At 43.0% G+C, this 27,802-nt stretch overlaps 2 protein-coding genes across 5 annotated transcripts in view; one reads left to right on the top strand and one right to left on the bottom strand.

The window, feature by feature from the left end:
• Positions 1–89: 89 nt before the first annotated feature.
• Positions 90–27,359, bottom strand: SUMO1 (small ubiquitin like modifier 1). Of its 4 annotated transcripts, none has more exons than XM_019491976.2 (5): positions 17,295–17,417; positions 9,201–9,275; positions 6,872–6,949; positions 2,794–2,865; positions 90–1,907 (listed from the first exon to the last, which is right to left on the bottom strand). In XM_019491976.2, exons 1-5 carry the CDS (start codon positions 17,304–17,306, stop codon positions 1,839–1,841), a joined length of 306 nt encoding a protein of 101 aa, XP_019347521.2. In that variant the 5' UTR covers positions 17,307–17,417; the 3' UTR covers positions 90–1,838. The 4 variants fall into 4 exon arrangements, 3 of the variants coding, with proteins under 3 accessions (XP_019347521.2, XP_059583060.1, XP_059583061.1); XM_059727077.1 differs by lacking the exons at positions 90–1,907; positions 2,794–2,865; positions 6,872–6,949; positions 17,295–17,417 and adding exons at positions 6,956–7,295; positions 21,647–21,729; positions 25,549–25,613; positions 27,007–27,314; XR_009462027.1 differs by lacking the exons at positions 90–1,907; positions 2,794–2,865; positions 6,872–6,949; positions 17,295–17,417 and adding exons at positions 21,647–21,729; positions 22,174–22,223; positions 25,549–25,613; positions 27,007–27,359 and having other exon boundaries at positions 9,237–9,275.
• The window catches only part of NOP58 (NOP58 ribonucleoprotein), a 43,904-nt gene continuing 43,142 nt past the window's right edge, over positions 27,041–27,802 (top strand). The window contains exon 1 of the mRNA XM_006273500.4: positions 27,041–27,124. Within this exon, the coding sequence (XP_006273562.1) occupies positions 27,080–27,124 (45 nt within the window). The 5' untranslated portion in view covers positions 27,041–27,079. The remainder of the gene's footprint in view (positions 27,125–27,802) is intronic.

The following is a 27,802-nucleotide window of genomic DNA, read 5'->3' on the forward strand; positions in this document are numbered from 1 at the left end:
GGTGGTCAATTGTTGCAAATACATACTTTTTCCCTTGTAAGAATGCTTTGGTTAAACATAACACTTAAAAAATCCCATATTCTCTGAAATTTTGTAAACAAAAATTTTAATTTTTAAAAAAATGATTTAGTGCGACTATGTGTACAAAAGAAGTGTAATACTAGATAAGAAATGGGACACTGAAACCACAAGCATGAAAGGAAGTCCATTTATAATTTTACAATGAGCACTGTAAGAAACTTGATTCAAAACCCACTTCTAATATATGAGTATTACCACTGCTAAAATACATGTTTTAAAGTGAGTTTAGAATTCTATTAATACGTTTGTTTTTTAAACTAAATAAGTCCCATTTATTTGTGGGATATACTAAGCAGAAGCACAGCAGTGCACTTTTTTCCTGCACTGTCAAGCCAACCCACCTTCCTGAATTTTAGGACCCATTCTGATACGGGTCAGTTCAGGCTATGCCTCGTCATGATTGTGTCTAGCTGTTGAGAGTACCAATAGGAGTAACCACTATGGTGGTACCTCTTCAAAGATGAATACCTGGTTAGAAACTGCAGTAAGCTCACATCTCATTTTAGATGAGACATTCACTCATCTGACAGTAATTAATTTAGGACACTACTGACTTGTGCCAGGAGATGCAATGACCTAGAGGTAAGATATTAATGATGTGTTTAATAGTCCCTTCCCAAGTTACAGGATACAAGCTAACCTCTAAACTTTAAAATTTAACATGAAGCTGCAGTGTGTATATTTACATATGTTTTTAACATCAGAGCAGTATAGAAACAGTTAGTTTCAAGAAAAAGGAATGCTGATTACTGTTTAAAACAATTAGTGAGAAGTTAATACTTGGAGAGAGCAGGGAACAAAAGAATATTAGTTTACAGGGTAAATTTTTCTGGTTGTATTATTTTCTGGTTCTGATCTCATTTACTAGACAGCCATGTTCCACTTTTTATTGTTTTCCACTTAGTCTCTTGCTCTCTCATCTCCAAATATTTGAAAAGAAAATGCAAATTGTTGCTGTTTATAAAATTGTTTTTTCTTGTTTATTTTAATGAAGCTGGTACAGACAATGTCCATTCAAAACCCATGTCCCAGGCCAAAAGGTACAAACACAAGCATCTAAAATAATACCAGTTGTCTGCTGTGTACATTCTTGCATGAATGCCTGTGTATTAGTTGCTATATGGAAGTTAGAACTTTCTTGGGCTCCTCTGTCAACATTAAGGATTTTCAATTTTGTCTTCAGTGAAGCCATCTCTGGAATAAGGTAGATGACACCAGTTCTTACTTTTCCATTTCCAACTGAACAGTCTTCTTTCCTGGGCCATCAGCACAATTTAAGGAAAACAGTGCTGAATTATGGAAACAATTTCTTCGCCATTTGATTTTCTGAAAAACTTCATCTCCCACTGAAAGTTATAGTCCAGGAGTGAAACAGTCACATATCAAAACTTCAGGGCCGATACAGAAGTCATTAAGAACACTTGCACATCTGGTAGATGTTACAACCATCGTGCCCAAAACGCACGCTCCCAGTGAATATACAAATGCATGTGTGTATGCATATTTTTAAAAGGGTGGGCAGATTGGGGGTGGGGGGGAGGAGGCAGGGCTGCAGCCGGATCACAAGAGTTCAACACAATGAGAAACAGAAATGATAGTGTATAATGAGCACGAGAATTCAAAATACCAGACTTTGCAAATAAACTCCCAGAGATGGGATGCCAGTTTCAATTCAGTGTTGAACACCACATTACAAAAGAACTATTATTTAAAAATAAAAAAGGATTAAGGGGAAAGAAAAAACAAAACAGAAGGATCTAAACTGCTGAATGACCTCCTGTCTGTTCCTGATAGACTTCAATCACATCTTCCTCCTCCATCCCCAGCTGTAAGAGTAAGGGGGGGGAAAAACACAAAAATGGTTACCAATCATATATGTCAAGGAGCTACAGACAATCTGAACCAAGGTAGGAGTGTTAAATGATTGGATGGAGGAAGAAAACATTTCCTCAAAGGACAAAAGGGTGAAAAAAAAATATAATCCTGAATCAGTATCTCATTAGCCAAAACTAATGAGTTGATTTAGTCCTCTTCCCTAAGTCCCATGTTTCATCTTTGCAGTACATCTAGTTCAAAGTCAGCAACATTGTCTAGGGAGATCAAATCTATTTCCAGAGCAGTAAACAGCATTATCCAAGAGCACATTTGCTATATGCATACATTTGCTACCTATTAATGCAATATATAGGTATTTACTTTTTTAATTTTATTCTTCTTGTGTAACTGTTGTATACGTAAACCATTAAGTTACAGAGCCATTTGGCTAACTTGTGTAACAAAGCATTTTCACCTCTAGGGCCTCAGCTGAAATCTAAAGTTTTCAATTAATAACTTGTTTCCAACTCTTCCCCCAAGTGAACTGAAAGTTTAAAATGACTATATTGACAATATATCATCCCATTTCTGATCCCCAAAGGTCAGTGTTATGGTATAAATATTGAAACAACAGAAAAAAACATTTGCAACAATCACGATACAAATCATATGAATAACGAATAGAAAATGAGCTGGTGTTTGTATACATTTCTTTATGATAAAAATGACTCATCTGCTTGTTTTAAAAATAAATAAAACAAACAAACAAAAGAATGAAGGCACTAGCTAAAGCAAAACCCCTAGAGATAAGTAGTACCTTTTTTATTTCTAGTTATGTCTGGGGAGCATTTTTTTTAAACTGTCCCCTGTCATTTTCCAGAAAGAAAAGGAACTCACCTCTTTGGGGGTATGATTATCGGTAATTCTCTGACCCTCAAAGAGGAACCTGAGTGAATTCATTGGAACTCCCTAAAAAACAACACACGCACAAAACACAAACAAATAAGCCTTAGTAAAGCCCATCTGGTACATAAATAAGTTTTCCAAGTCCTTGCTTCTAATGAAAGTTGAAGATGAGGCCTCAACCCCTGGATGTGCAAGGGTCTCGAATATTTGTGTTTTACTGCACACCAAATACACTGGTTAAGCTGAATGTTACCTTTAAAATCACAGCTTTACTCCAAAATCAAACTAGACCTCTGAAGTCCTCTCTATTACCAGATGATGTTTTTTTCAGTTTACAAGCTGGCTTTTTTAAAGACTTCCACCCTCCCCCACGAAATTCAGCCTAGGATTTGATGGTTGGATTGGGTTCCTTCTGACCTGCATATCACCCATAAGAAATGAGAGCAGGATTTTTATGTCAATGATGTGCTTTCCTGCACTCCTCCCATTCCCAGCTCAAAACCAGCACAAATAGACTAGATATATCCCTCTGCCTTCCCCTAGAGGGGGAAGTTGCACACAGTTTTGGTAGAAAACAGTGCGGGAGGCCACTCGAGTTAAGTCATCCAATCAATGTGGTTGTGGTAGTGGTTAAGTGTATGACTGTAGGAGCAGAAGGTATGAATGGTTAAAGATGTTATTTTTTCTTTTCCTTTTGTGATTTTGATATGTTATGCACAAACCAACCTTAAGTGAAATACAAAACAGTTGTCTGCATGAGTTTCCTAATACCATCACCCCCCCAGGATTAAATCAAAACCTCCAACAAAGCAGCTGGCAATTTCATAAAGCCTGATCTTTGTGTAAGTGCCTAATTAGTTCAGGACCTCTGTTCTGCAGCAAGCTATGCACTTTCACAGAAGAACTCTTCAAGCATCCCAAGAGACCCTGTATCAGAAAGAGGTCTTCATGTCTTCTGTTTTGGTCAGTAGTCTTCACCTAAAACAGAACATAAATGCTCCCTGCACTGGAAAACCTGACACTCCTATTAGGATGATTCATGGCATCAGTGGGGCATTAAGAATAGGCATAGGCAGCATCTTTCCTACCGGGTTCAAAAATAGAAATTTGTTTGCTCTGGAAATCTAAGTTAAGTTTTTGAAATCAGCTAGATACAGCACAACCAAGGTTGCCAAGTCTGCTTATTATAAGCGGAAGTGGGCTTGTTTTTTTTAAGTCACTTTAATTTTTTGAGTGTCACGGGTTACGATTTTTTGGGCTTGTTTTATTTAGAGGTCACTTATTTTGAACTTTTGTGGGAGCAGTTCTGTGCAGGTTTGCTTGTGCCCTGCTCTGCTCTGTCCCCCTACAGCAGCCAGGGTGAGTAGGGGGCACAGGGGTCAGCCCTGGGCTCCCAGGGGAGGAAGAAGCTGTCCAGTCTCCCAAGCAGCTGCTTCCCAGCCCCACACCCCTATATTCCCTGCATGAGGCAGGGAATAGGGAGCTAACCAGGCTCCCTGGGAGCTGCCTCCCAGACCCATACCCCAAACTGCATGGGGCAGGGAACCTCCCTTGTTGGGACTGTCCCTATGCAGATCAGGACATGCAGCTGGGAAGCAGCTCCCCATCCCATGCTGCCCGGGTTAACCAGAAGCAATTTGCTGCCAGTCAGCTGTCTATACATACACTACTGCGCAGTAGTACCTAATTGCGGTTAATCTAGTACCTATATCCACAGGTACTAGCGAACTGTGCATTAGGCTAATTTGCTGCACAGTAATTGCTGCACATAAGTAGACAGTGACCCTTTACTGTGCAGACTAGATTAATGCAGTAAAGCACCTCATGTAGACACACCCACTGTGACACCCCATTGTTCAGAGAAGCCACTGCCTTCTCAAAGCGAGAAAGTTCAGTAATGAAATGCTCTAGAATGGGGGGGAGAGGAGAGGAGAGGAGCAGAGCACCAAACTCCTACCTGTAGGCTGGGTCCAGATCTCAAACCCATCGGATCCAGCCCACAAAACTGGGAGGCTTTAGCAGCCGGGGGCTCTCTCTATCTGCTGCCTGGCCATGGCACAAAAGAAGCAACAGCCACAGGGTCAGAAGTGCTGTCTTGCCTTGGACCCAAGTTTGGTTGTTCTAGCCCACCACTCAAAAATGCTGCCAACCACTACCCTAAAAGTACTAAAATCTAGTTTTGTTCACTTATTTGTACTAGTTATGGATGCATTTCCTCAGTTGTTCAAAAAAATGTTTTGTCACATCATACTAAAGTACAGGAGCTGACAAATGGTGTGCTTTATCTGCTACCTGAAGCATAATGGGCTGGTTACAGTGCTTAGCACTAATTAAGAGAAAAAAATTACATGGGTCCAGAGAAAAACCTATACTATCTATATTTTTTCAGTTTTCCTCTAGTTTGTAGTCTTTAAGCTGGAGAAGGACAAAAAATAAAATCATGGACTAGATTATAAATTTTTTAAGGCCAATTTTAACAATTGGGACATATAAAATTAGCAGAATTACCTCAAAATCTTTAAAAATCCCAGCTTCCTATGGAGAATGTATGCTGAAAACTGAGGGCAGATGCACTGCGCTTTTCCATGTGGGCTGAACAGTAACGACAAAATTGAACCCAACCTTCCTTGTATTATTACTCTCCTGTAACTATGCCAATGCAGCTACCAAATAACCAAACACACATTCCAATATTCTGTTTTAGGCCATCAACAAAATATTAAGTAGTTTCTGATTATAAAATTTGAAATGTTATCTTCAAAAGAGGCTACAGTCATTGTAGTGTAAAATTCCTTCTGAACTGCTTTGAGTAGCGGTATTCAATGTTTCAACCCAGCATACCGGGATTGAGTCCCAGAGCCGTGTGCCAGGATCGGGCCTCAGACCCCCCAGTGCTGCTCACTTGCTTCCAAAATTCAGGACCTATGGGAAGCCCCTTGGGCTGGATAACATAGCTCCAGGGGTCAAAGAACCTCTGGCCTAGAGGAAACTATATTAAAAATCTTCTTGCCATAGAAATGGGATGGTGACATGGGCCTGCAACTGCAGCTGAATAAAGAAACTTGAAAATGACTCCAGTTATGGGGCCAAGTTTTAGCTCAGCTGGTACAAAAACCAAAAAGTTGTTTTACAGCTTTACATTATTTGTGCATGTATACTAGAGATTCAGTGGGGTTATTTCATGGAAAAGATTTACCCAACCATGCCTTAAAATTAAGCTCCTCCTGGCAAGATTTTCACATTAGCCTGTAAATTACTTATAATACTTTTGAAGCTATATATGCAGCAAACTAAGGATACTCTTTTTAGCTCGTGTAGCAGTACATCATATATGTACAGTACATGATACTGACCCCAAATGCACAAAGAAATGAAAACATTAGATAACTGAAGTAAAGAAAAGCTATTCCACACTTACCTTTTTCTATTCACTGTTGAAACAAACTAAGTTTTCATTAAGGTCAAAGCTGGTAAAGTAAGCCTGAAGAACACTATCAGTGGAAGAGCAGCTAATCCAAAAGCTAACCACAAATGAGACAAGATACTTTTCCAGTGGTCCAATAGTAATTTCAACAAAATCTGATCATGTACTATGCAGCAGTTCCTATTTAACAAAAGTAAGCATTTAATGCAATGGACTTAGGAGTCACATATCAAATTACATAGTATTAGTTTATTGCCATGTCATTAACGATAGTAGGTACATATCCAACTCTACCCCTACATGGCCATTTAAGTATTTCACAACTGTAAGGAAATTTTACCTTAACAGTAGCCATAAGTGCATGTATGAGCATATTAAAAAGGTAATATTTGCTGTTTCTAAAAGCTGCCAGATCATTTTAACTAATAAATGTCAACCCCACTGGAGTTGGACAAGATCACACCTTGCTGTCCTGTGTAAATACCAGTATGTCAATTTACTTAGGCAAACCACCATACTTGGACTATTGTATGCATGCATGCTCCTAAGAGTCTTCCTAGCCTGCCAAAATGCTTTTACTTTAGGAAAAAGGCATGGAAAGCAAATTATTTTTTGTAATGAGATTTAGCCATTTCTTCCACAAACCTGTCTTTGACAGTACGATTCTTTGAGTTTCTTGAGATGCGTCGTCATTTTCACCTTGAAGTGAATTTCACTGCTGTCCTAAGAACAGAGCAGAAAGAAGTTATCCTCCTTTTTAATAACTTATTTGTTTGAAATAGGTGTTAATTTTTACACTTACCTACTATTACAAAACCTGCCCAACACCAACTTTATTACAGTTTGACAGTTTGATGTGTTTATCTTAACCCACAGCAAGTTGTCCTATTACAGGATTATATTATGACAGATGTAAGTGAAACCCTCCATTCACCTGGAGTCCTATTTTTAAAACAGATAGTATGATATGGCCTGGGGTTCATCAGACATTCTGAATTTTTAAATATTAAATGTCACCATACTTGAGTTCATAAGTCTTTATTTCCATATTTATCAGCCGATGCACCTACTAAAGAAGAAAGAGGCACAAATGATCTCTGGTCTCAGGTACCAAGAGAGAAATTAAAACTCACACTCCAAAATATGTAACTAAAACCCTGCTTATTTAGAATAAATTAAGATACCGGCCGACTCAGTAATACAACAGTAATTTAAAGGGAAGCCTGAAAGGATTTGTTATTCCACAAATCTAGAAACCCTCATTGAAAAGTTGAAGATTGAAAAAATGCCTATAAATGCAAACATCTAAAAAACCTTTTGCTCTTATGGTCGACAGGCTACATTCAGCTGCTGGATATGCAATGGTAATTTCCAATTATATTAATAGGAGTTAAGGCAGCTTATGCCAGAACTAAATTTGGTTCCCAGATTCCAGCCCACAAGCTATCCAGCTAACAAGTCTAACACAGACAATATTAAGAGACCTTAAATGAACTAGCAGGTGAAGCAGCACTCTGTGGCTTTGTGCAGAATTACTTCAGTTCAAGGATCCCAAGACTCTCATTGCCTGAACTATTTAAAGTTATAGGCTTTTCTTCAAGAGGAAAGAATAGCCACCTACAGACTCTTCTCCCCAGAACTGGTAATCAACAAACGGCTGCTTCTCTCTATCCACATATAGGAACACATTCTGGTTAAACATCCTACACAGAGTGAAGAAATCTGGAACTGAGTTACTGTCTTTGGTCTTCCTAAGTGACTGGGTGGGGGTGGCACAGATGCTAAGGCACATGGTTGACAGCCCAGAGGCTGAAAACACAAGGCCGTATCAGAAATGCTCACAGTGCAGTCCTGTCAGATTCCAACAAATTTGCAAATTCTACTATATATTTTGTCACAAGGACAAAAGGAGGAAGTGACTGGGCACATCATAAAAAACAAAGAAACTGCAGAAGGTCATCTATTCTAACTCCCTACACCAGGCAGGAATAGCTGTCTAAAACATCCAAACAAAATGTTTACCTAATTTGTATTTAAAGAGTTCCAGTGATGGAGATTTCACAGCCTCTCTAGGGAGTCTATTCCACTGCTTAACCATCCTCACAGTTAGAAAAATTCTTGCTAGTATTTAACGCCTATCTCCAAGTTGTGCTTCCTCCTTTCCCCTGTGGGTACTAATAATCGATCAACATCATTTTTGTAACATTCCCGTTTTTATTTGAAGGTCATGTCCTCTAGACATAACTACTGCTCTCTAGAATAATACTAATTTCTTCAACCTGTCCTTGTAAGTTTGTTGGGCTTCTGATCTTGCTCACTTACGCTCAAGAGACTCTCCACGTTTTTTTACACATCTTCTTTGAAATGCAGTAGCCCCAAACTGGACACAGTATGAGGTGATGCTTCACCAATGTTCAACAGAAGAACACAAACACCTTCAATGTCTTGCATAAAGGACTCCTGTTAACATATCTCAGTATGATAGCAGTGTTTTTAAGCTATATTACTGCTGACTCATGCTGTCCATTATAACATTCAGGTCTTCTTTGCAGTATTACAGCCTAGTCAACCATTCTCCGTTTTCCATTTCTACATTCCTCCTATATGCTATATTTTGCACATAAGTCTATTTTTCCCAATTTGTCAAGATCATTTTTGCATCTTATTCCTGTCCTAAGGCACAAGGCCAATCTGAGACAACCACTCAAATGGCCTTGTGCATTAGTGCCCCTATCTGTATGACAAGGCTAATACTAAACCAACCAGGAAGTTGCAAGAATAAATTTATTAGTCTGAGATGCCCTCAGATGACAGCTATCACTGGTAAGTTAAGGAAGGTAATTTTGGGGAAAAACTACAAATTAAAATAGTGTAGGTGTCAAAATTTGTGTTCACATGTAAAACAAGGAAATCATTCATCTACACATTCTCAAACTACCAAATACCACCAGTAACTAACTATGTAAAAACTCACCTGTCCAATGACTTTGAGTTTAATATATTCTCCCTCTTTCTTATCCCCCAACTCCTCAGCAGAAGGTTTTGCTTCCTGTAAAAAAAAAAAAAAAAAAAAGAAACAAAACATTCCACAAAGATAGTGATAAATTCTAGTTCTTCATTATTTTCATTGGACAGTAACCCAACAACCTCTCTTACTACAATAAATCAAAATTACAAAAAGGCACAAAAAACTTTCCTTCTATCCATGAAATTGGCAGCAAAAATACCATGAAAAGATGCTTGTCTTCACTCTGATATATTAATTCAGTGAGTGGGGAAACACCACAGTGACTATAGCCATATCAGCTTTGAATGAACAAGAGAAAAGGAAAAAGGTTGGGGGGAGGAGGGAGAAATCCAATAGAGAGAAAAAAAAAAGTGCAATTTTAGCCAAGTATAACTCCCACAGAAGAAAGACTCGGAAAACAGAAGTGTGGAGAAAGTATTAGAAGACCTCCGTTGTTTGACACAAAAAAAAAAAGAACTAAGCAAGCAGCAGAAAAAAAAATTGTTGCATGCAGTAACAGCAGTGTAAGACCAACACCAATTTTGTTTAAATCTTGTGGCACTAAGAATACTTGCCTTCTCCCCAACTAACTCAGCATGCTCATTATAAGCTAATGTCATAGCATGTCATAGCATGCTCATTATAAGCTAATCATGCAACCTTGCCTACGACTTTTTGTGCTAAGTAACTTATATATTTTAAAACAGACTTAACATTCTTAATCATTAAATATTTTTAATCTCTCTTTCGATAAAAGTATGACATTTTACAGGCAAGTCTGATGAATTAACTCAAGCAATAAGCTCTTCAACAAAAGCGAAAAGGTAAATAACTCTACCAAGTGTGTTAAGCAGAAGTTTTCACATTAATTACTGACAGGTTAGATACAAGTCAAAGAATTCCTTACATCTAGTCCCATCCTGCACATCACTGCATACACTGAATGATGCTTGCAAATTTGCACATTCTTGTCAGTGCAATTTAACATGGTACTGAAAACAATTACACCCCTACTCAATGCCTAATAAGTTCAATCAGATGCCTAATGGAGAAATGCCTCAAAAAGTGTCTGAGAAGAAAATCTCAGACTCTAGATCATATTTCAAACCCTTTCCTTCAGTCTGGTGCTACTTAGCAGTGTAGGAAAAACAAGAAAAACATCTACAAGATCCATCCCAGATTTTTCCTCTTCAGAAATAAAGCCTCCTTTGTCCTCTTTAACATGTCGCCCATCTCTGTGCACACTGGAAATGTGCATCAACTCTCATTTCAAGGAACTACTTATAGGAGACACAAGATAGTTTGGCTCTTGTGCCCTCCCCCCTCTTTTTTGGCTCTAAAAGAACCATAACAACAAATGTGCATCACATATATCCTTTACAACCGTTCTCCTTCAGGAATAGAGTGTTCTGAGTGTTTGCAAGCTATGGAATTCTAGAAACCTGTGACCCTAACATTTTTTAAAAGGGAGACAATCATCTCTACATTCCCATTAAAGCCTAGGTCTTCATGCTTATTTGTCATTTACGCTAACAAAAACCTAACAAAATTATTTATATCCAACTGCTCATCACATTTAACAGGCTGTATATAATACTACCTCTGTTTACTACAGAGGAAAACTTAATGACAAATCAGACTTCTGTCCTAGTAACATAGGACTTTATCACCAGACAGAGGATCAAAATAGGTTAACTCTTATAACAAGCCTACTGATTTAGCTCTCCTCAGAGTGTCTGAGCTCTTGCATGAAGTATCATAAAGTACTGTTGTCACCATGACAGCCCTCTCTGGATGATACAAGTGGAAAGCAATGATCTTTAGAGACTCAATACCCAGCCACAGCTACAGTAAAGTAAAGTAAAGCGACGTAAATCAAAATGCAAACAGAGCAGAGATTTCCAGAAAATTTTCCAGTGCTTTATTTTTCTGTGGGAAATTTTCCATTTCTAAAAATTCATTTTTTCATAAAATTCATTAGTAACAATGAATGGATACCAATAGCTGTGATGACTGACATTGCCGAGTACCGCACACAAAAAAAAACCCCAAAAAACTTTGGAGCAAAGACATTTGCAGCAGAGAATATGTCTCCTCTCACATGGCAGAAGGGAAACTGTAACATCCAACTGTTGTCCAGGATTGCTCTAAGGATCCTAAGCATTCCACCAAAAGCAGCCTCTTGTGAACGGAACTGGAGAGCTTTCAGCTCAATCAAGACAAAAAAGAGGAATAGACTAACAAATGAACGTACTGCTAAACTTGTTTCTAAGTCTCAGAATCTCTTGCTTCTGGAGAATCAGTCAGAAGCATAATTAGTGAAAAAGATACAGTGTGAAGATAAGTTGCCCTTGCCCATAGACTCATTGGTAAAACCATCCTTTAGCAAAAGACAATGTGGTTCAAGTAGTTCTGAATCAGATTTGCCTCAACCTGATTTTGAAATGGAACTAATAAGTAATGCAAGTGATTCTCCAGATAGTGACAGTGAAACTGGAGGTGCTGCAATGACCTCAGTGGAGTAGATGAGTGGGCAACCACGGCATATCATGCACAGTTCTTTGAGTGTGCTAAAATTAGTGTGTCAACAGTTTTCAGTGCCTTCGGGGGGGGGGGAGGGTTCTTAAATTTAAGCAAACAATGTAAGAGAAGTACATGCTATTGTATACTGTCTTTACATTTTTACAAGTATTCCAATAAAAATAATTTCTTTCCACATAAAGGTTTGAATTTGTTTGAATATAACATTTAAACCACATTAAGTGTGCTATATTTAATTTTTTCCCAATCGAATATTTCAGTTCAAATACTTGCGGCTATTAGGACAAAATTAACATGGGGGTACTTTTTTAGTTCTTTTTACCAAACAAGTCAAATAAACATGTTAAATCAGATCACGCACTATTTAGGGCATTGGAAAATTTTTCAATTCAAAATTTTCCAGAAAACTCACATCTTTGAATGAGTAAGAATTGGAAGCTGAGTGTTAAACCAGTCTGACACAAAGAATGGAAGACTCAAGTCTTAGGCAACCACACAATCCATCAAATTAGAGCCATAGCATAGATGAAGTTTTGGGGTAGTCAATAATGGCATTAAATGCTTCAAACAAGAGCAGGAAAATCTGGAAGACATTTACCTGTCATGAATTTTAAAGGTAGAAAAGCTGAGTAGAGGACGTGATGTTATTTAGAACTGAGGGTAACCAAAAAATATGCTTCATTTGCATATTAACATCTCACAAGATGTATACAATTAATATAAACAAGTGAGTTAATACAGACAGTGACTTACTGCCAAATGAATGAAGTGGGATAACTCTTCATATCCCCTGCAATCACAACATAACTGTTGAACTTGGGGAACTTACCGGCATTTCACTTAGGATGAAGGCAACCCAGTTTAGCTTTTACTCATCACAGATCCTTCCAGGCACATGAACAGTTACAAGTGCTTCAACTGTTCCATGTTATCCCCACCCAGTTAAATCTTTGTTCATACATACAATCAGTGGTTTATATCCAAGTCCCCATCACTTCAAATTGAAAGGTTAGAAAACCAGGTGTTCTCCACTGTATTATTGAAAAAAGTGTTTATGTTTAAATATTAAACTTTAAAAAGTGGCAAGAGAGATCCCAAAATACAACCCTCTGAATCAAACTCCTACCTCTTAATAAGGTCATGAAATTTTATGCTGTTGTAAAATAATGGCTACAAGAATAAGTAGTCCAGTACCTACCTTAGACTTAGATCTTGAAGTTTAATTAATTAGTGTTTGCAAATCACTTTAAGGTCACTGAATGAAAGGCATTGAAGTGCCAAGTATTTATTATTGCACCTAATAAAACCACAAACACATTACCAGATGCTGTAACTTAATTTGCCAGTAACAAAAAGTATTCATCTGGTAAGGGGATGTTGGATTTGTTTGTTTATTTTTAAGATATCTGAGGTTCAATTTCTGGTTTTAAAAATTAACATCTGCAACAAAGACTCTCTTCTTTAACCATGATAAAGAGATTGATTGCCACACTGCAACTGCTGGCACTTAAACTAGCTCACGTGTTTTAATTTATGCATTTTACTTATCCTCCTAGCAGTCTGCTATATTACAGGTAAAAAGATGCTCCCTGAAGCAAGCATTTTGCTGATTCATCCATTTCTTCTTAGAAATAAAGCTGCTTTTGTTGATCCTCTGAAATCCTTATTTTCCCTTTGTTAATTACCTCTGCCCAAGTAATCCCCAGTCCAGAACTCAGACAGTACAAAACCTGCAGAGCCCTTAAAAACAGATTCCTGTGACTGTGAGCAAAGTTAAAACTAAGGTTGACAGGGACAGGGATGCAGTGTTACCTGAAGCCTGTCTACATCACAGAGGGTCAATCTTTTTTTGCCCCACACCCGCCCCAAATGCCACTCCAATCCCCTTCCCCTGCCCAATCAGCTGCTCTGCTTTCTGTTCCTTTCCCTGTGATCCCTGCCCAATTTCTTGCTCTGCTTTCTGCTCCCTGTCATACCTGCTGCTGCCTATCCCCTCCCCGATTTGAACCAGGTACCACACACACAGGCTGTTTGTGCCACTTATGACACGCACACCACAAGTTAACCACCCCTAGTCTACATTATGGAGCTACTGCCACTACAACAATGCTAGCATAGCTATGTCAGCAGAGCCCCCTAGTGGAGGCCCAGAAGGGTTTCTTTCCCACTTTTACAAAGCTCCCACCCCCATCCCACAGAAAGAAGTACAGCATATCACACCGGAGGATTCAATCTTTCTGTACCCCATAGCCAACATAACTGTAGTGGCAAAACTTTGCTGGGTAAACTAGACCTTGCTCAGTATTGTTGCCCATGGGCCTGGGAAAACTAGGAACTAGTGGTCTCCAAACCTATCCCCTAGAACTTTATTTTCACTATTCTGGGATCACAGCTAAGATCCATATATTTATTACTTTTTGTCTGCTCTTAACCTTTTTTCTTAGGAAAGAGGTCTTTTCTTTCCCCAGTACAAAAAACAAAACAAAAAAAATCCACACACAATCCCTCCCCGCAACAAAAAAAGCAAAACAAAAATAACTTTAAGCCAATTACATCCTATTGTTTACATTAAGGCAGGCCATAAAACACTAACTACTATTATTCTAAGCCTACATTTTTTCCTCAAAATGAACTGTAAAAAAATGAACTCGATTTATATGCAGAATCAACCTATAACTTAGTTCCCAACACACTAAACTTTTGTACTTCATATTTTTATTGCATATTCAAAAATACAAGTCAGAATTTTTTTTTTGGGGGGGGGGGTTCATTTTAATATTTCTAGCATGTGCACACACTCCCCAAATGAAGGGAATAACTGTAAGTTTTCAAGCAACGTAGCTAATTCCAAGAAAATGTAATACAACTTAACCGTATTTCTGCTGTCATCAAGAAGAGGCTTTACTCCGGCCACGTGGTCACTGGTTTAAATGACAGTAACTAAAAACAGTAAAATTAAGCATAGGCTTAAATGTCTGTAGGATTTAGGCCCTAAACCATGCCCACATAGTAAACTTACTATGTCCAGCAGCAGATTCTTCAAGCACACTATTCTGTTCTGGACCAAAACTAGTGCTGCCACACCTCTAAGGTACCAGTTACAAGTTACTTAGTGTGAAAGAAGATTAACTGGCTCTTCTAAGGAGTAAACCTTATGTGCCATGTGGGCATAGCTCATCACTTTTATTTGGAGACACCCCAACAGGAGCAAAACTGCATGCTTGAGAGCACTGATCCCAAATACAGTAAGTTTACCATGTAGAAAAGTCATACATACCCTAAATTGCAGAATATTACATGCATTCTAAAATGTTATGCACTATAAGTACTTCTACTCATTAAGCACACACATGAGTCTTTGCAAGACCTGTGCCTTAGAAATGAATACCTACTGAAGGCTGCTGTTTGTAAGACAACAAAAGCTTTATTCAGAGCAGATACAGTTAGAATCTAATGAATGAAGCATAGTGATTTACTGAGACACTAAAACCTCCGGCAAGTTATCCATGTTTTTATTAGCCTTAAATTAAAAATGAAAAAACAAATCTTTAAAATAAGGCTGAATCCTGGAAACTACTAACAACCTGAATAGCTCTTATTCATTAAAGCAGTGGAATCAGCATCAGTGGAACGATTTACAGAAGTAAAGAAAATGAGAAAACAAGTTTACAAAATTTGGCCCTTTCCCCCTCTTGCCCCTTTATAATGCTATCTTATATTCCGGCATTTTCTTTGAGCCTTGTCTGGATAGGGAATTTGTTCTCACCACAACCACTGACAGACAGCCACCTAACACAGCTGTACCAGCACAAACATTTAACAAAGACAAGGAATGCCATTATTTGTAGTAGATGAGTTTTCTTCAGCTTGAAAGTAAGGTAAAGTCAACTTACATAAATAGTCATTTTCCCTATCCACAACAGGGACATTACACTATCGGTAGCAGAGACAATAACTGGAACAAGTTCTCAATCCAGAAAATGGTGCCTGGTAAATTCACTTTTCATTTCTGACCATTTTTAATTTTCCGACAATCAAGCTAACAGAATTTCTAAGCTTTTCCATTTCACTCACCATCCTCTTTATAACACTTCTTTGTATTTCATTAGATTATCTTTTTTTATTATTATTATTTAAAACCTATTAAGATGATCAGATCTTCAGCCACAAAAGACAGGACAGAAAAATACCAGGCTTAAACTGCAAGGAGGAAGATGTAGGTTAGATATCAGGAAGAGCTGTACCTATGAGAGTGGCGAAACTCTGGAATGGATTACCTTGGCAGGTTGTGGAATTTCTTTTACTACAGGTTTTTAAGAACAGATTAGCCGCATGTTTATCTGGGATGGTTTAGACCAGGGGTGTCAAACTCTCTTGGTCCTCAGGTCTGATCTGGGCTGTGAAGAGCCTTGCAAACTGGATTCAGACCCAACTCTGGCAGTGCAGTAAAGCAACAGCAGTGTTAACTGGCACACGTTCCTGAACTGCTGTGTCAGCTAGGGAGACGCAGGGATTAACACAGCTGTCACTCACCTGACTACTGCTGAAATGCATCCTGAAAGGAGCTCCAGATGCCAGAGTTCAGTGGTAGGCTCACCCCCAAGTCCCAGCCCCTCCAGCAGCCCATATCCTGATGACACTGCTCCACAAGTCTGATGCAGCTCATGAGCTACATCTTGACATCTCTGGTTTAGACAGAGATGACTATGCCTAGAGAAGGGAACTAGGTGATGTCCCGTGCTTTCCTTCCCTACTTTTCTCAAATTTTTGGAAGACAGGCAGGGCAGGATGGCACCATATATACTAGCTAGTTCAGAGAGGCCTGAGCTTTTATATGCTTTTTGTAGGTGAAAGCTCAGGCCTCTCCACACAAATTAGTCTCCAAGGCAGTGGTTCCCAACCAGGGACTGCAGCACCCAGGGATGCCTTCAGACCCTCTCAGAGGGCACGGGACTATGCCATGTTGGCCCGGCACACTGCACTAACAGGATGGCCAAGACGAACCCCACAGATTTTAAATAGGAATCTAGAGCATTAAAACCACCCTGCCTTGCCGTGGGCTTTCCCACCTCTTTGCAAGAAAACCACTTTTGTGTCATTTTATTTTTTGGCTACAAGAAAAAGACTGAAGAGGGAAAGGGGCACGGGGCTGGGGGAGGGTTGTGGGGAATAAGTCCACTGACGAGGGCTTCAAACGGGGAACCCACAGTGTAAAGAGGTCGAGACCCACCGCCCCCGTCTCCCCGATCCGCTTAGGAGGAAGGCGCCCACGCGTCCCCAACGCCGCCGGGCTTTGCCCCCCGCGGCCGCACCCAGCCGCAGCCCGGGAAGGCGACCCCGCAGGCCGGCTCAAGCCGCAGCCCGCGCCTCCCCGGCCGGCCCGGAACAACCGAGGCTCCGGCTGCCACCGAGGCTGGGGCGCGGGCCTGACCCAGGCCTCCTCGCCCAGCTCCTCCGCCCCGCCCCGCCCCGCCCCGCCGACCCCGCGGCCTGGCCCCGCCCCGCCGGGCCCGCGCGCACCTGATCAGACATGGCTTCGCCCCTAGTCGCGGTAGCTCGGGCGGCCCCGGGAATCGCGGCTCCTTTCTGTCCCCCACAGCACAACACAGGCCAGGACCGGGACTTCCGGCGCGGCTGACGTCACTTCCGCCGCCCCCAACGTTCCCCCCGCGGGTTAACCCTCTCCTCTCTGCGCGCTTCCACACGCCGAGCGCGGCCTTCCTGCTGCCCCATGTCCTACAGTCACCGCCCTCGCGGCTGCAGGGGGGCTCAGGAAGCCCGCCCGGGGCCGGGGGGAGCCCTGCCCGCGCCGCTGGCGGAGGGGGAGCCTGGCCTCACGCGCCACGCCTGCCAGAACTACGAATACCTTGTCCCAAGGGCCTCGCGGCTGCCATAATAAACAACGACACTAGTGATGGTGAAGTGCATTGCAAACCCGGCACCCCGCCAGAGCGGGCGCAGAGCTGGGCCTCGCACCGAGCTTCCCAGAGGAGACTTAACAGCGCCCTGGACTGCCACAAGACGCCATGCCCTGGAAACCTCCCAGGGCCAAAGGCAGCCCTCCCTACAGTGCAAATGAGGGCTGTCGGGGCTGGTTTGGACAGGGAAGGTCCTGGACTAGATCAGCATTTCTCAGCCTGTGGGTCGTGACCCAAAAGTGGGTCAAAAGAATACATGAAAGGGTTGCAAATCAACTTTAAAAATTGAATCACTTTTAAAGGAGAAAAAAGTGAGAAACCACAGCAGTCCAGCCTGCCAGGGGCTGCTTAGGGCCACCCCATGTCTCCCCCCACATTGGGGGGCTGGGGCCGGGGGGGGGGGGGGGGGGGGGGGGGAGCAGGTCAGAGATGAGGGCCACCGGGTCAGGACTGGCCATTGATGTTTACAAATGGGTCCTGGGCCAAAAAAAGGTTGAGAGCTACTAGACTAGATGACCTCTGGGCAGTGGCAATGAATAGGGGGTGCACTTGCATCCCCTGAGAGCGCTGGTGCACGCCCTGACTAGCCATGCTCTCCGCTTAGCCAATGGGCAGGCAAGAGCACTGGTATCGCTCTAGCACCGCAGCAACTTCTGGAAGCGCCATGGCCGCTTCCCAGTCAGTGAGTTTTGCCACAGGGGACCCCTCCCCCCACCCAGTCACTGACTGATCGCCACCCCCCCACCCCACTCCCAACTAAGGTTGCGCTAGTCGCCCATGCCTCTGGGGGTCCCTTTGCAGCACTGCTTCTCTAGGATTCAGACACTAGGATCTGTCACTGAGCAATACACATCAACCCTTATCAAGATGGAATCGAAGGAGGAGAAAGTAGAAGGATTGTGGGTTAGGTTACATGGGGGTCAAGGAGAAAGGGATTTGGTGGTAGGGGTCTGCTACAGACCCCCACACCAAGGGGAAGAGCTAGATTTGGGGCTCCTGAGGCAGCTCTCAGAGACCATAAAAACAGGAGGCAGTAGTCATGGGGGACCTAAACTACCCAGACATCTGCTGGGAGATGCAGACAGCAAAGTCCCACCATTCACGCAGGTTCCTATCCTGTGTACAGGACCTCCACCTGCTGCAGGAGGTACATGGTCCCACTAGGAGGAATGCCTTACTGGACCTGGTATTGGCAATGGGGGATGACATGGTAGGGGACCTACAGATAGGTGGTCACCTGGGGGACAGTCATCACCAAATAATAGAATTCATCATAAGATGCCGAGTGGGTAAGGTAACTAGTAGGGTGAAAGTGCTAGACTTTAGGAAAGCTGATTTAAATGAACTCAGGCGATTAGTCAAGGACGCACTGCAGAGTAGGAGTTTTGAAGAGATGGGAGCCCAGGAAGGGTGGCTGTGCCTTAAGGAAATGATCCTTCAGGCACAAAGGGAGACGATCCCGATGCAAGGAAAAAGAGGGAAAGGGGCCAGAAAGCTTCCCTGGCTGACCAGAGAAGTCCAGAGCAGCCTACAGACTAAAAGGGGAGCATATAAAAAGTGGAAACAGGGAGAGATTACTAAAGAGGAGTATACCTCCTCTGCTCGCGCTTGTAGGGAGGCAGTTAGACGGGCCAAAGCTACCATGGAGCTGAGGATGGCATCCCAAGTTAAGGATAACAAGAAATTGTTTTTTTAGATATATAGGGAGTAAAAGGAAGGCCCAGGGTGGAATAGGACCCCTACTAAATGGGCAGAAGCAATTGGTGACGGACAGGGGGGACAAGGCTGAACTCCTCAATGAGTTCTTTGCCTCAGTGTTCCTAAGTGAGGGGCAAGACAAGGCTCTCACTGGGATTGTAGAGAGGCAGCAGCAGGACGCCAGACTACCATGCGTAGACCCTGAGATGGTGCAGAGTCACTTGGAGGAACTGGATGCATTTAAGTCGGCAGGCCCGGATGAGCTCCATCCGAGGGTACTGAAGGCACTGGCTGACGTCATTGCGCAGCCACTGGCGGGAATATTTGAACACTCGGGGCACATGGGCCAGGTCCCGGAGGACTGGAAAAGGGCCAATGTGGTCCCCATTTTCAAGAAGGGGAGGAAGGAGGACCCGGGCAACTATAGGCCAGTCAGTCTCGCCTCCATCCTTGGCAAAGCCTTTGAAAAAATTATCAAGGCTCACATTTGCGAGAGCCCGGCAGGAAGAATTATGCTGAGGGGAAACCAGCACGGGTTCACAGCAGGTAGATCATGCCTGACTAATCTAGTCCCTTTTTATGACCAGGTTACAAAACGCCTGGACGCAGGAGTAGGGGTCGACCACTGACCTACATTGTCAGATGCATCTGATAAAAGTAGGCTACCGCCTACAAAAATCTGTGCATCTCTGAAGCAGCTTGTCTCTAAGATGCTACTGTGTCCTGCCTACATGTAGGAAGAACTGATTGGGAAGGGACCCTGGAAGCATTTTAGAATAAATTAGATATCAAATTTTTTCCTATTAAAAAAATAAGAATAGATCTCTCCTATTTGGCTAGACTTTTAACTTTACTGAAACAACTATTTACTGAAGAGGCAAATACCATGGACAAGAAGTTTGATGCAGCATACCTTTGTATAATCCTTTCTTTACCTTGGTGCAACACAAAAATTGAAGGGCAACAGAGAAACTGTTTCTACATCTGCAGTGCTAGGTTTCACTAATCATGTCTGCTATAAATAACTGCACCAAGGGACAGCCATCCATCAGTCAAGAGGAGGGTGCAGTATGTCACCTCCAAAAAAATTGCTTATATGATGAAAAATTAAAAGGGAAGGAAAGACTATTTAATTGTGGCCCTGACTGTTGCAAGGGCAAGTCTGAAGAAAAGTTCAGTGTGGCCCTGTATATTCAGTTTTTCTTCCTTGTGGAGGCAAGGTTATCATGGTTATTATTATGGGGCGATTGTTATTATTTTGGGACCAGATTGGGACTGAGATTATCTAAATTCATTTCAGATTTACCATCTGTATAACCTTGGGTAAGTCACTCAGTCTTTCTGTATCTCAAATTGCTCTCCTTTAATTAGTGATAATACCACCTCCCTTTTGCTTAATGTTTGTTCATCTTGCTCGCACAAAGTAAATATTTTAGAGCAGAAACTGCCTTTTTCCATATATTTATCAATCCTAATACAATGGGGTTTGGATATCAGTTGGGTCTCTAGGAACTACAATGATACAAATAAAACAGAGTAGATAAACCAGTATAAACCTTAGCTAGAGCTCAAGTACCTTCAGTAATATAAAATACAACTAAAATACAACAGAAATAGTCTGTGTTTTAAGACCCAAGTATACCTATTGAGGGTTTCTTTCAGGCAAGAGCAAAATAACCCTCCAAAGAGGACAGCATCTTTTCTCCAAAGATACTTCTACCTATGACCCCTCTTCCATTTCATTCTAAGGCATTTCATATCACCTTTCCTTCCTCACCTTCAATTCAAATCAACTGTCTGATGCCATATGATTCAGCACCATTTATGCAAGTGGTAGCTAACATATCACCCTATTAACCAGTGAGGAGCTTAAACACTACAGTGTTGGGTAGCAGCACAAAACTAGGTGACAGAGATGAGAACTATTCAGATCTAACCTATTGGCAGGGCTACACTAAAAAGTTTCTGAATCATCAGGGATAGAAACACCTTGTGTACCTTTGGAGGATGGTGAATCCTCTTTGCAACTGACCGAAACACCTCTCCTAGACCTAAGAAGGTAGGGCAGGGTGGCACATAAGAAATTAATATGGCTAACTACCTCTCTCTTCCTAGACCTAGAGGACTATCAGTTATTTGGCTTTAAAACCTTGGGATTGATCTTTTCTGGAGAAGCTGTTTCAGACTATTTTCACATACTTAGCTATTTTTCTTTCACTCAAATTCAGACTTCTGGATAATAAGTAATTAACATACCCGGAGTGATTAAAACCCCTTTGACGAGGAGACAGATCGTGGTTGCTTGAATAATTAGAGAGCTCTACCTCCAGCAACATTACCTGTATGAGTAAAATGGACAGGTCATGATTAAAACGTTAACACTTCCAGAAGTTTCTTATCCTTGTCACATATGCATACAAAAACAGCAGTAGTTTATTAAGGCACTTTGGAATTCAGATATGGAAGCTGCTAAAGAAGTGCAAACATCCATTAACTTACCTTCACAACAGAGATACTTGGAGGTGGGAGCACTTCCACTTAGTTTATATAATGTACTAGATTTTCATATTTTTTTGACGAGGACCACTAACTAAAAGCAAAGAGACTAAGTTATCATAGGATCAGAAAGAACTCTTCACCATTGTGGAGAGTGCTCTAAAAATATTGGCTCAGTGTGCAGTGTTGATCCAAAGGGCAAATAAAGTGTTAGGAATCATTAAGAAAGGAATGGAAGACAAAACAGAAAACCATTATGCCATTATATAAATCCATGGTGCACCCACCTCTTGAATACTTCATGCAATTCTTGCCACGTCATCTCAGACAGGGCATGCTAGAACAGGAAAAAGTAAAAAAGAAAGATAACGAAGATAAACAGGATCTGAAGAGAGGCTGAAAAGCCTGCAATTCTTCAGCTTGGAAAAAAGAAGACCAAGGAGAGAAATTAAAGAGGTATATAAAAATATGAACGGTATGGAAGAAGTAAATAGGGAACTGTTATTTACTATGCCTCACTGCATGTGAAATCATCAGGCAACAGGTTTTAAAAAATACTGCATAATTAACATGTGAAACTCACTGCCACATTGATGGAGGGGGGGCAATAGTGCAAAGGGAACAGGTGAGTTTAGGGATGATAGCTTCATTGGAGTCTATTAAATAGAACAGTCAAGGACACAACCTATTTAAGGTGACTGGAAGGTATGAAAGTGGAGGGATTGCTCTATGCTGTTTATTATACACTTCCTCTAATGTATCCAGTATTCACCATAGTCAGAAACAGGCCACTGAGCTACACAACCTTTAGTATGACCCAATTCTTAAGATTCTTAACTTCTTCCCCCTCCCCAACCCATCTTCCTTCATTTTCCCTTTGTACTGGGAACCCAATCTTTTCCTTTATTCAGGTAATACTGAAGATGAAGTCAAGGGAGGTAACCTAAAGCAAGGGCTGATTTAGGCCCCTTCTATTTTATCATTTAATACTCAGCCTTTAAATTATTCAACGCATATAGGAAAGTAGGTCAAGTACCATCATACATAGTAAGGATGCACTTTCACAGTGAACCATTAGGTGGAACAAATGAACATTTGAAAGCAATCCAATTTGGCCACATTCCCCTGTACTGAAAAAGCATGTTGATTTTACAGGTTGTGCAGGAAGAGCAGCCATACATTCACATACAACTTAACACTCAAGATCTGAATGTGCATAAATGTAACCATGTCCAAGCAAAAAAAACTAGGACAAGTATTTCTAGTCCATACACAAATTCACCTGGATTGCCTGTTAACAAGAGAAGTGCAACTCCATATCAGTAACTTGTTAAGCCAAAAGGTCAACTCAGGACATGCCAATCTGGTCATCCAATGAAGCTGAACCAGACTGCTGCAGTGTAATACACACACACACACACAAGCACATACATCAGGGCACTGTTATACCTTCAAATTATTTCTGGATAGAAACCAGCTATCAAGTTGCTAGACATTTTCAAGCACTAGCTTTTCAGCTGGTCAGCTATTTTTATAATGGGACAGTCATTTTTCTGGTGTGAGAATTATTTTGCCTGTGTATCTGGTATAAATTTATGGCGTGACTGACTCACCAGCTTATTGTGCAACAAATGTTACGTGCTGCAGGGGCCCAAGAGCATGTATTGACACAAGATATTCTGAAGGTCAATTTGAACATTTTAAAAGGAGAAATAATTAAGAACTAAACAGCTGCATGACAGGAGCATTCAATTAAACAAAGAAAATGGGTTTCTCTTTTTTTTTTGGATCAAGGGCCAAAATTTGGGGGTGCTTAGTCTTGAAAGGGATTGTTGTAATCATGTCAAGTGTTTAGTTTTGCTTCACTGACCAGGAGGCCAGTTAAAAGCATTCAGTTGCTGTTCCAGTGACATTAGTTGTGGACTCAGGAATTAAAAAATTCAGAGATTCAAGAAATTAAAGAAGTCAAGAAACTGCTTAATAGGGTGGGCCATAACAAGGCTGTCACTATCCACCCCGTTTCACTCCTGCGGAACTGGATGCTGGCCTAGCATCCACAAAGAAGGGCAAAGCTGCTAGGAAAGATGGTATTCCACCAGAATTCCTCCACCATCTTGACCCACTGGCAAAACAATGGCTTCTGGCTCTTTTCAACTGTGATGGAGAATGGCCATACTTCACAAATCTGGCATGAGGCAATGGTGATAGCCCTGCCAAAACTAGGAAAGCTAGTACATGACCCTGGGAGCTACAGGCCCATCTCTTTGCTCTGCACAACCTATAAGTTCCTGGAGCAGCTCATCCTTCTAAGAATCAGCCCCATCATCAACCTACTTCTCCCCCAAGAACAGGCAAGCTGGCTTTAGACCCCACTGTAGCTGCTGCGAACAAGTCCTTGCCATCATTACATTGAGACTGGTTTTCACCACAAGCTAAAGACTGGGGCCACCTTCACAGATCTTTCCTCAGCTTATGATACTGTGTGGGAACATGGACTGATGCTCAAACTGTCTCTGCTACTACCATGTGACAAATTACTTCGGCTGCTGTTGACTTTGATGAGCAACAGAAGGATGAAGATCTACCTATGAGATAAGGTCAGCCTGACTCCAAGAATATTCAACAACAGCCTGCCACAGGGTAGTGTTCTGGCACCGATAGTTTTTAATATCTATACAAGTGATATGCCCTACACATCATCAATGTACCTAAGCCGATGATATCACTTTGACCACACAAGCAAATTTTTTTCAGGCTATCGAAGCCACACTGAACTCTGATTTATCAATAATGGCTGAATACTTCCACAAGTGCAGATTACAACCAAATCCAACCAAGTTCATTGTCTCCACATTCCATCTTGACAATCACAAGGCACATAACACCCTCAATGTCACCTTTTGTAAAGAAAAAGTGCGTCACAACCTGACTCCTACCTACCTTTGGGTAGACCTTGACTGCTTCCTAACCTACCATTATCATCTCTGAAAGACTGCCATGAAAACAAAAGCACAAGCTGAGGTGCACAAGCCACCACCCTCTGCACTTCTGCCAAAGCCCTGGTCTTCTCAACAGCTGAGTACCGTGCACCCATTTGGGCCTCAAGTTGACATACCAAATTCACCGACACACAACTCTTCTCAGTAACGAGGACCATCTCTGGAATTTTGATATCAACTCCAGTGCAGTGGCTGCCAGTAATTTCATACATTACTCCTCCCTCTGTTCAATGGGATGCAGCAATATACAGGGAAATAATGTGTATCAATAGTAATCTGGAGCTTCCCATCCACAGAGATCATCCTTCAAGATCCCCCAACTTGTCACATGATCTCACAAAAACCCTTTTGGACACTAACCGAGCACCTGCTATACCACAACACTGAAGAACCTCGGAGGAAAGCATGGGCAGAAAACACTTTCCTAAACAAACACCTCATTTCCAACCCAACAATGCAACAACCAAGCTTCAACCTTCCATAGAGCACATGGACAACCCTTAATAGGATATGCACTAGACTTGGCTGGTGTGGCCATCTGAAGTAGAAGCACCTCAAAACCTCCCCTGGCTGAGACTGGAAACCCTGACCAAACCATGGAGCACATAATAACATCCTGCCCCAGATACAAGTTTGAGGAAGACGTCTTGGAGTTGCACTTACTTTCCAGCAGGGCATTGGTCTGGTTGGGAAATGTGGAATTAAAATGGTGACGACAGCTCTTGCTCCTAAAGCCATACGGAAGAAGAGCCAAATCAGTTCCAAATTCTATTGGACAAAACGCAAGAGTCAAGTTCCAAGTTTCAACTGAGCAGAGCCATCATTCAAGTCCATGTGGCTCTACCACTGGGCAAGTATCCTCCTTCCTAGCCTCACATCACCCATCTTGGGCTTCAGATACTCCTCAAATCTGTAGCCAACATGGTATGTGCCAACCCAGGGACCCTGGGGTTCAGATGCATCCTAGTTTTGCTTGCTCTTAGCCAAAAAGTCAAGGAGCAAACCAGGAGGAAAGCAAAAAAGCAGTCCCCCTTTACCACAAGATTCTGCAGTCAAGTCTCCTACATTTAGGGAAACTCACAGGGGTCTGGGGGTGCCTGGAGTGCAACAAGGGACAGGCCTCGGAAAACCACTTGCTAGCCCACAAGAGGCCTGGTGATTATATTTCCTCCGCCAGGTAAGAATTTTTTTATTTATTTATTTATTTTTATTTAATTTGTATCCAAGGCCGAATTAGCCAAAACCAAATTCAAATCCAAGAGTCCAAAACCATAAGTGGCCCTACTACCAGCAAATATCCTCCATCCCCATCTGGGGCTTCAGACGTTTCCAAACCCTGCAGCGGGCATCCTACTTGCAGGCCCAAGCCCCGAGGCTTGGGGTTCGGATGCCCCTGAGTTTCGCTTGCCCTCAGTCGTAAATCCCTCAGAGCAAACAGGAGGAGACTCCCATTTCCATGAAGTGGGCTTAAAGCTGCTGCAGCTCGGCAGGGACTGGACCATGCCAGAAGAGCAGTACCCCTGTGAAGCAGTCCAGGAAAGCTGCCTACTTGAACAGTTACGTGGTATTTCCCCTGCCAGGTTAAGAAGCCGCTAGGCTTGTCCTGAGCCTTCGTGGACTACACGTGCTCTTAGCTTATAAAAGGCCAGGAATGAGTACACTTGATCTTAGCCAAAATGAGCCATTTTTATCTGAACGCGTTAAAGCAAAACCACCCGGGGGAGCAGGGGGGCGGGCAGGAGGGCTGGGCTGCCCTGGTCTCAGCTACAGGCAGCGGGCGCGTGGGCCAAGACGGCTATGAGGGGAGACCCAAACCCCACTCCCACGGCCAGGACGAGAAGGGCGAGAGCTGCGCGGGGCCCTCCGGGCGCCGCCACAAGCAAGGACAACGCCTCGTCCTCCGGCTGCAGAGGCGGCGCCGAAACCCCGCCCCGCCTTCAGGGGAACGAGACTAACGACTCTCAGAGGGCCGTGACGTTAGCACCACCCTCCACCTCCCGCCACGTAAGCTGGGAAAAGCCTAGGCCCAGGCGGAAGAAGCGGAAATGCATCTTCCCCACCCCACCCCCTGCCCACTTTACACCCAGCCCCGCCCCCACCCCAGCTTCGCGCGCTGCTCACTTCCGGCCGTCGCACTTCCGGACTGTGGCTCGCATGCAGCCGAGCCCGCAGCGGCTGGACACGTGGCCGCACGATGCTGGTGCTGTTCGAGACCGCGGCCGGCTACGCTATCTTCAAGGTCAGCAGGAGGCGAGCCGGGAGCTGAGCGCTGTCGCCGCGCTCGGGCCGGGGCCTCTGCCGTGGGGTGCGGGCGGCTCCGCATTGACTGATGCCCCGGCGTGGCGAGCTCCTCCTGCGCCGCGTGTGGGCGGAGGCCGGGGCGCCGGCGCCCACTTCCCGCTCTCCGCCTGCTGCGCCGGCCCTGCTCCGACCGGCCTGGCGCGGGCCCGGGCTCGGGCCCAGGCCCGGGCGCACGTGGCCATGGTGTCTGTGCCAGGCCTGGGCTCCGCCGCGAGGGCGCTGGCTGGCAGGCAGCGCCGTTGAGGGGTGGCCTTGCCCCCACCCCCCGGCGCGCTCGCAGCCCGTGGGGTCCCGCGCGGGGCAGCGCCGCTCCACGCAGCCGCTCCCTCCTCCGCCGGGCCCGCGGGCCGCCACCCCGACCCGCAGTACTTACAAAACCAGTGCGGTTCATTGTCCTCCCCCTGTTTCCTCTCCCTCTCTTTCTCTTGGTTGCAGGCTCCCCCAAGTCCGTGCAGTGTATGTTTCTGCAATGTTCTTAGCCTGGGTGTAGCAAGCCTCTGGCACTTAAAAAGGCTGGAGGGATATTTTGCACCTGTTGTCTTTAAATAAGTGTAAGGCACGCGTGGTATCAAAACACAAGTTTACAAGGCATGTTGACTTTTAGAGCAGATTGAAT

This window comes from Alligator mississippiensis, chromosome 4, assembly GCF_030867095.1.
Source record: "Alligator mississippiensis isolate rAllMis1 chromosome 4, rAllMis1, whole genome shotgun sequence".
In the NCBI taxonomy this organism is placed as follows: Eukaryota; Metazoa; Chordata; order Crocodylia; family Alligatoridae; genus Alligator; species Alligator mississippiensis.

Coding starts and splice junctions, on each gene's coding strand:
- SUMO1 (XM_059727077.1), bottom strand. CDS start 27,208: ATGCGGAGCCGCCCGCACCCCACGGCAGAGGCCCCGGCCCGAGCGCGG. Junction 25,614..27,006: donor CGGAAGTGCGACGGCCGGAA/GTGAGCAGCGCG, acceptor GTATGGCTTTAG/GAGCAAGAGCTGTCGTCACC. Junction 9,276..21,646: donor AGGGGTTTTAATCACTCCGG/GTATGTTAATTA, acceptor TTTTTTTTACAG/GAAGCAAAACCTTCTGCTGA.